Below are 7,859 nucleotides of genomic sequence, written 5' to 3'. Positions count from 1 at the left end.
CATCTTAGTGGTGGAGACCAGTGATAGATGTTACACTGAAATCCAGTCTGTCAAGAAGGAAGAGAGGGAAGGAGAGCTTAGATAGTCTGGTTTTGCTCAGTTATTTAACACTTACCACATTGTCCAGGTCACAGTTAAGTCACCAGGAGTTTGCTGAAAAACAAGGCTGTAACAGCGGAGCATCCTATTCTGCAGTCAGGTTTACAGGAGTGAATTTTATGTATGTTTCCTGAAGGCTAAAGCCAACACCTGATTTTACTTTTTTAGAACTTTATAAAGCCATCTAAAAGAATCATGTACCATAACACCATGTAAAATACCTTAAACAGATTAATGTTCAATAAAATAACATGGATTTTTTTTTTTGTAAAAGGTCTTATTTATTTGATACAAAAAGTTATGGTTAATTCTAAAAACAGTGGTGGTATTATATCAAAGAAGAAATTTAAAACATTAGTGAACTTGGTTTTGATACTTGTAGTCTAACATGATTATTATAAAAAGCCTCTGCTATGTGCAAAACAAGACAAAGGCTACAGATGCAAGGCTTTGGTGCCTTTCAGTCCAGTACTTGCATCCAACTCTACTGAAATAAACTCTGGAAAAAAAAAATAGTACAAAATTAAAAAAAAAAAAAAAAAGGTATTATATAAAAAGGAGGAAAGTTATTTTGGCAGTTCTTCAATGATGATTCGGGAGACTGAATTCCATCCAGTAGAAGCATCTCCCCGTGGATAATCTGAGCACGTCCCAACCCAGATGGCAATATCCACCAAGCCAGCATTGATCCCTTCACACAGACCTTCCACTGGTTAAAGACAAAAATCAAGTTATCTCAGCAGACACAATCCCTTTGTATTTCACAACTGAAGGTAGACACAAATACTTAAGAACAGCAGTTTGTTGCAAGCTTGTGCTATTTAGTTAAGTGTGAACAGTTTTTAGAATCTCAGAACAATTTCAGGAAATAAAAACTATTATGTAGAGATGTAGCAACATCATTTTCAGCCATGCAGTGCCTGTGTCCATGCTGCTGTTTGACACTCATTGCAGTACCTGAAGCAGATCACAGTCCACAGGATGGCTAAATGAGAGGTATACCTTCTGCTTTAAATACCCAGATTTACTCTCTGGGAGCTGGAATATGGCTTCATTCCCTTCCAGACATCTTTCTAGCAGTGCTGGGAGGGGGTGGGGGCACAGCCATGCCTGGTTTACGGCTAAGCCCTGTAAAGGTGATTGCCACCCTGTAAGCTTTTCCACTCCTGAAGTCACTGCTTCTGTATAAAGTTCCACTCCTGATGCCAAACTTGCACCACTAGTTGGAGGTGGGGTAATGAAGACCAGTCAGCTCTACCCCTATGTTAAAAAAATCCTGGCATAGCTCTAGACATTCGATTTCATGTAGTCATGCAGTACAGGGAGGCAAATGGAGAAAGGACACAGACTTTACATTCCCTTTTCTTAGTGTCACATCCTTCTATCTTGAATTAATTCACTAATCTGCCTCTGCTAAGCAAATGAAAAATTGCTCCCAGATATTTCACTTTGGAGGTACTTTGTGCCCCACCTGAAATTAGAGTAAAAATTACAGGAGGAATGTCTCATTTTCTGCACAGATAATGTGCAAATATCAGTTATTTTAAGCCAGGATGACACAGTCTACGTGGCAGGAAGACTCTTTCTCCATAGGCTAGTACAGCACAGAATGTCTCTGTATTCATGTTGTGGCAGAGGTCAGTAGACCTGTCTGGATAGAAATGTCTTCCATTTCTAAATCTCAGGATATAAGTACCACAAAAAATACCACAGCAAGAAAGTACCACTTAATAAATATCCTGTTAAGATCTACAGTCAACTCTGAGGCAGAGAGTAAGAGGAACAAATGTTAGCTGGCCACTCTTTGCCTGGTTTCTGTCCTCTGACCTCACGGGACAGATGGCACTCTGCCTTTGGTGACTGCTGCTGCCTTCTACTCCATCTCTGCTCTCCCAGCATACGTACCTGAGGAAGTTCTGTGTATGTTAATAGTAGAATTCAGCTCTGGGCTTCCTTGATCTAAGTATATGATGGCTTCAATAGGCAGTGGCCCAGCACACTCTGCCCCATTGAAGGTGAAGTACCAGCGCTGGCAGCAGGCGTTCCTGCACTTGAGCCGAAGGGAGCCGCTGAAGAGCACGCGGAGAGCGCTGTTGGAGCGCATCTTGGTAAAGGTGCATTCCTGTTGGCAGGAGACAAAGGTGCTTTGGTACAAACCTCTGGGTGGGAGCCCATTTGTTTTCTGTATGTTTATATTTAGGACACAGATTTAGGAATATATTTATTTCAAAATGTTTTGGCTATTCTTTTTAGTCCCCTCTGGGGAATAAAAAAGAAAAATAATTAGAGCCTGGAAAATCCCTTGTGGTGCAAAGATGCAAATCAGAGCAGCACCTCATAGATGGCAAAGGAGAACAAGATTATGGAAATTTTGGACTTTATTTAGATAACACCTGCTGTTAAGTTGGTAGCCTAGTTACCTTCTGGGATTTATGTAAAGGGATATAAGCTCTCTGACAGCTGCACTCAAGCCACAGAATCACACGATCATAAGGATTGGAAGGGGCCTCTGAAGATCATCTAATCCAACCCCCAAGTCCTTGTGTGACAAGACAGCACAGTTTCTGTCTCTGCTAACAGAAATCCAGGACTTAACAATTATTAAAAGATTGCTGAGCAGTTTATACCAAATAAAAGCTCCACAAATGAAAAATAAATACTTTCAGGTTTTTAAGTGGTTAACCTGTCTTAAAAATGCTGGATGTCATGGAGATTGAAAATAAAAAAATAAAGAAATAAAAGAAATTTAAAAAAAGCTGGGGACAGTTCTGCAAGTACCAGGCAGTAGGAAAAGTCTACTGAAAAAGTTGATTCTCCCTCTAGCCACAGCACAGCATTTAAACTGCTATAATCACTCTGGGCTTTGCTTCATAGGTGAGATTGAGCAGGGTTTCTTCTAAAAGTCTTACACCCAGAGCTGCAGTGGAAGACAGACTGTGTCAGTCTGGGTGACACTGGCAATTCTGCTCCTGAGCAATGCTGATCCTTTGCAGTAGCGCCCTGCAACTGAGTTCAGTGAGCAGCCACTTTGAAGCAAGCGCTAGAAGGACAGGTACAATTAACAGGTCGAAGATGTACATCCCTCCTTAGGACTGAAATGGTAAAATCCTTGCCTTGTTTTGGGCAAGCTAGAGGTACTTTTTTGGTACTGTGACTTTCAGCCTTACAGTTACAGATCTGGTCTACTAAATGGAGTCTTACACCAGCTACAAAATTCTTCCAAAACCCTATTCCAGAAATGAAACAGGCACATAGCTGAAACACAGCTGAGAGAATCCAAAGTAGCTAAGCCTTTGAGAAGTTCATCCTTGCATGCAGAAAAAGGTCCCAGCAGGAAATCTGTGAGGTTGGTGCTGCTCACAGAGGCAGACCTGGAGCCTGCTGTGGTTACTGCAGCGCCTCTGGGCAGAGCCGACTTACCGCGATCTTCCCAAGGTCGATGCCGTAATTAAGCGCGCTCCACGAACACTGCTTGAAGTTGGGTGTCCAGGACTCCTCGATGCTCTCACGCATGCACTCGCCCTTCTCCCCTTTCAGCCCATCCCGTCCTGGGATCCCAGGTGTCCCAGGGATTCCATTGGCTCCTGGGTTTCCATCCCGTCCAGGAACGCCACTGGGGCCTTGTAAGCACATGCCATTGTACTGGAAGACAGAACAGATCTTGCTGCTTCCAGCCCTTAACTCCGAGGCTAACCAAGTCAAACACAAATGAATAACAACGAAACACAAACCCCCTGCTGCGCCACAATGGGCTATTTCTGCATCTCCGAGAAAATGTTTCCACAGAAGAAAAAAAAATAATAAATTTGCAAAGATAAGCAGTGCCAGCAGAATTTGCTGTAAAATAATAGGCCTTTTCTTAATGAAAAAATACATAAATCCAATAATTAAAAATTTATTTAGTCCAAGAATTAAAATCTGTTAGAAAACCTCAGAAGAGTCAAAAGATTTCAATACAGAAAAAAGAAGTCACATGTTAATAGTTACTTTCTCCTAACCCGTCATTACTTGCGTAACTGTCTGTGCTAATACATTTTCAGTATTATTTTTCCTTCTTTTTTTTTCTTTAAGAAAATTTTCCATTTCATAGAGAGCAGAGGTTAATGCCACTTTTCTTCTGTCACTGCTTCTCTGGTACACAACCACATCATGATAATCAAACCCCACAATTCAGACTCCAGTATGCACACAAATGGATGGTGGTGATACAGATGTGGGAAGCTGCACCCTGGAATAAAGCTGAACTCAGGAACCCTGTTTGTCACAGTGGGAAGGCACATGTGGGAGGAGGACACACTAACATCCTTCCTAACATCACAGTATTAGGAAAGATCAAAAGTTGCTCTCCCAAGCTCCATGTTAACGCACATCACCTTCATGCTTTATGAGACTATGGATTGCCCACCTTGGAGAGCAGGTTTGTGAAGGCCAGGGCTCCTTCCCCCAGCAGCCTGGGTGCTGGGATGTGGGAGCAGTGCCGGTGTCAGCCAACACTGAAATGCTGAGCAGGAGCCTGCAGGGGTTGGCCATGGCTTTTGCTTTGTGTGCTCTTTCCCATCTGGTGACTGACTGCTTCCTCCAGTCTTCATCCCAAATTCTCACAGATAGCTGTATTCTGCTCTTCCACTTTCTCACATTTATTTGTCTTCACCTGGTTTAAACCACCTAATCCCTACCTTTTTCAAAAAGAAACAGTGCTGCAGCTATTCCCCCTCATGCCATCCATGGCCTTGTCTGCACTGCAGGAGCTGTAAACTACAGCCCCTGCCCTCTTTCCTTTGTCAGTCTGGTGAATTTTCTTCACTGAGGCTGTGCCTTTTCACAGGCTCTGGTGCAAAAGCCAGCAGAGCCATCACAGGTTTAGCTGGAGCCACACCAAAAGTAAAATCAGTGACTATATGGAGAGGTCTCGTAAGAAGTCAGATGAGGGTTTGACTAATGGTTGCTAGCTTTCCCTTACTACCTTCACCAAAGAAAAGCCTGCTGGCTAAAGGCAGTGGAAATATTGGAATATTTTCATGAAAAAACCACATTTTAGAAAAGTTAGCTGAAGAGAAGGCTGGTTGGCAAAGCACACACCAACCCAGGAGAACAGTGCAAAGACATTCTTATTTCACACAGCAACAGTTATCTGGTTTTGCTGTTGCTTTCCCACTGGACTCTATTTGTGACAGTGACTGGCTCTGGCTTTTGTGTGTGGTTCACCAGCCACAGAAATCCGGGTGTGGAAATAGGCAAGAGCTGGGGACAGGCCAGAGCTCTGACCTATTGCCCCCCATCCCCAGAGACACCAAGAGGGGCTGGCCTGCCTTCACAGAGGAGCTGCCACCCACAGCCAGACAGGGAGAGCATCTCAGCCATGGCACATCCCAAAAAAATAAATGGGATCACAAGAATCACCTGGACTTTGGGCTCCACTCCAACTAAAATTGTCTGTCTTGCCAAGTCAATCCTTTTTCATGCTTTCTTAAGCTGGAAATGCATAAAACATATTTGAAACATCCACTGAAGGCAGGATCCTCCCTCAGTCCAGCCTCCGCTCTGTCCTGGCAGGGCTTCTGCTGAAGCAGTCTGTACAGCTGGGCTGTGCATGAGTCAGCTGCCAATGATTTACCCACTTTGCTTCTCACTCTTGCACCCAAAAAGCACCAAGTAATTTCAAAGAAATGAGGGACCCTAAAATACTGCTCAGAAAATGTTAGCTCATCCATGTGTACAGTCTCCTTATTCTCAGTGCAATTCAATTTCAACAATAAAAGTGCAAAGGCAATGGAATAGCATGAAAGGGAAAGAGCTTTGCTAGCACTGGTGCTTCCAGCACATCACTTTAGGGGTTCTGTCTGGAGATCATGGAAGAAATGGCCTTACCACTGATTTTCTATAGAAGGTGAACGGCACTCCAGCAGCTCACAGAAATACCTTCACATCTGCTTTCTACATTCCAAGGACTGGAAAATTTCCCTCCTATCATCTGTCCTTGAGATAGGATAGTCCCAATGCATTCAGGTTTCTAGGAGCAATGGAATTGCAAACAGTGGTGTGCAGTCCCTGCCGCTAAAGGAAATAATGTATTCATGCGACTCCGAGGAAAAGCGTGTTCGCTAAGCACGCAGATAGTTCTCAGAGCATGCAGATAGTTTTTCTCATTACTTTTTATCCACCAGCATTTTAGGAGCTAAACAGCAGTTAACAGCTTATGTTGGAAGGAGCTAAACAGCATTTACTGCTTGTTTTGGAAGGGCTGTAAGATTCCGGCGTTGTCCCTGCGGTGCGCTGAGCGCAGGAGCCAGCCCGCGGCGCGATGTCCCCCGGCTCCGGCCGCCATCCCCGACCCTGGCCCGATGGGGAAAGCACCGGAACACACACCGGGCCGCCGAAACTCTGCGCTTGGTGTCAAAGCCCGTCCAGCGCCTTCTCCGCATTTTCCTGATTCAGCGCAACAAGGGCGTAATTAACTGGACCGAGAGATGCCCAGCAGCGCGGCACCGGATCTGCCCTGCCTGCAGCGGCCACGAGGTTTCTCGAAAGCCTCTGATCTATCGCTTTTTTCAACTTTTTGCAATAACAAAGCGGCTCCTCCGACCCCCCTCCCGCACGGCTCCCCCAACACCTCCTCCCGGCCCCGGCCCCGCTGCCGGCCCCCCGCTCTCACCACGTCCACCACCTCCCGCTGGCGGAGCGCTTTCTGCTTCCCCTTGGGGCTCTCGGAGCCGCCGTGCGGCGGGGCCGCCGCCAGCAGCAGCGCCAGCAGCAGCAGCAGCAGCATGGTGCGGGGCGGGGATGCGGGGATGCGCCGGGCCGGCGGCAGCAGCAGCCCGGGTCCCCCGCTCTGGGCGGCAGCGCCGGGATAAATGAGCCTTTCAGAGCGCAGAGAGCTCCCTCCCCGGGGAGGCCGGGAATTTCCATCCTGTAACCGAGCGAGACAGGCCAGGCAGAGCCACCCCCCCGCAGCCATTGGCACCGGGCCGGGGGCTCCCGCCCCTCGGGCCGGCCCCGCCGAGCTTTCCCCGGGCGATGCCGGGCGGCGGCAGCGCTGCCGGGCCATTCCCGGCTCTCCCGGAGCCCCTCCGGCTCTCACGGAGCCCCAGGCTGTTCCTTTCCGCGTCTTCAGGTGTTTGCTCGGCACTCGGGGACCCCTTTCCCGTGAAGGAGCTGTCTCTGCGAGAAGCCGCCTAATGCCACAGCGGGATGGATCCACTCACCGTGACGGGAAACAGTGATAAAGTATCAGCTGGGCATCGCTCAGATTTCATTTTAACAGAAGTCAAGGTAAGGACACAAAGACCTTCTGAACAATAGGGGATTTTGGACTTTTTCGAAAAACTTGGTACTGCGGGACTGAACATTGTCAGTTTAGTAACAGAAGGAAAGTTCTTGGCTGCCCAGTGTAAACCATCTCAAGTTGCTTTAATTTAAAATCATACTTTACTTTTCATCATTCTAGAGATGAAATCACTGTAAAATAAAGGATGTGGTATGTCCTCAAGAATTCAAAACAGAAATAACAAATGTTTGAGAGGTAACTTCTGTATACTGCAAACTTCGTGGAATTTGTAGAGATAGAGTTTCCAGAAGGGGGAGATAAGCTTCAACATTTTTAATTTTTTTTTCTGAAGTATTTAACAAAACCACACATTTCTCCTGCAGGAAAGAATGCTACAAGAAGATGAGTCATTCAAACAGGCTGGATAGAACCACATTTTTGTGAAGACTGAACCCCTTCATGTGGCTCTGCACTTGAAGCCACATCTGCCTTTCTC

At 46.1% G+C, this 7,859-nt stretch overlaps 1 protein-coding gene across 1 annotated transcript; it reads right to left on the bottom strand.

The window, feature by feature from the left end:
- Positions 1-465: 465 nt before the first annotated feature.
- Positions 466-7,288, bottom strand: CTHRC1 (collagen triple helix repeat containing 1). The gene is made up of 4 exons (XM_058830948.1): positions 6,752-7,288; positions 3,520-3,741; positions 2,005-2,221; positions 466-808 (listed from the first exon to the last, which is right to left on the bottom strand). Exons 1-4 carry the CDS (start codon positions 7,142-7,144, stop codon positions 666-668), a joined length of 975 nt encoding a protein of 324 aa, XP_058686931.1. The 5' UTR covers positions 7,145-7,288; the 3' UTR covers positions 466-665.
- Between the last annotated feature and the right edge of the window lie 571 nt (positions 7,289-7,859).

The sequence above is a fragment of the Poecile atricapillus genome, chromosome 2 (genome assembly GCF_030490865.1).
Source record: "Poecile atricapillus isolate bPoeAtr1 chromosome 2, bPoeAtr1.hap1, whole genome shotgun sequence".
In the NCBI taxonomy this organism is placed as follows: Eukaryota; Metazoa; Chordata; class Aves; order Passeriformes; family Paridae; genus Poecile; species Poecile atricapillus.
The sequence above is the reverse complement of the archived record's forward strand: the minus strand, read 5'-3'. Positions and strand labels throughout refer to the sequence as shown.

Coding starts and splice junctions, on each gene's coding strand:
- CTHRC1 (XM_058830948.1), bottom strand. CDS start 7,144: ATGGCCCGGCAGCGCTGCCGCCGCCCGGCATCGCCCGGGGAAAGCTCG. Junction 2,222..3,519: donor TCGACCTTGGGAAGATCGCG/GTAAGTCGGCTC, acceptor TCCTGCCAACAG/GAATGCACCTTTACCAAGAT. Junction 809..2,004: donor CATACACAGAACTTCCTCAG/GTACGTATGCTG, acceptor GTCTTTAACCAG/TGGAAGGTCTGTGTGAAGGG.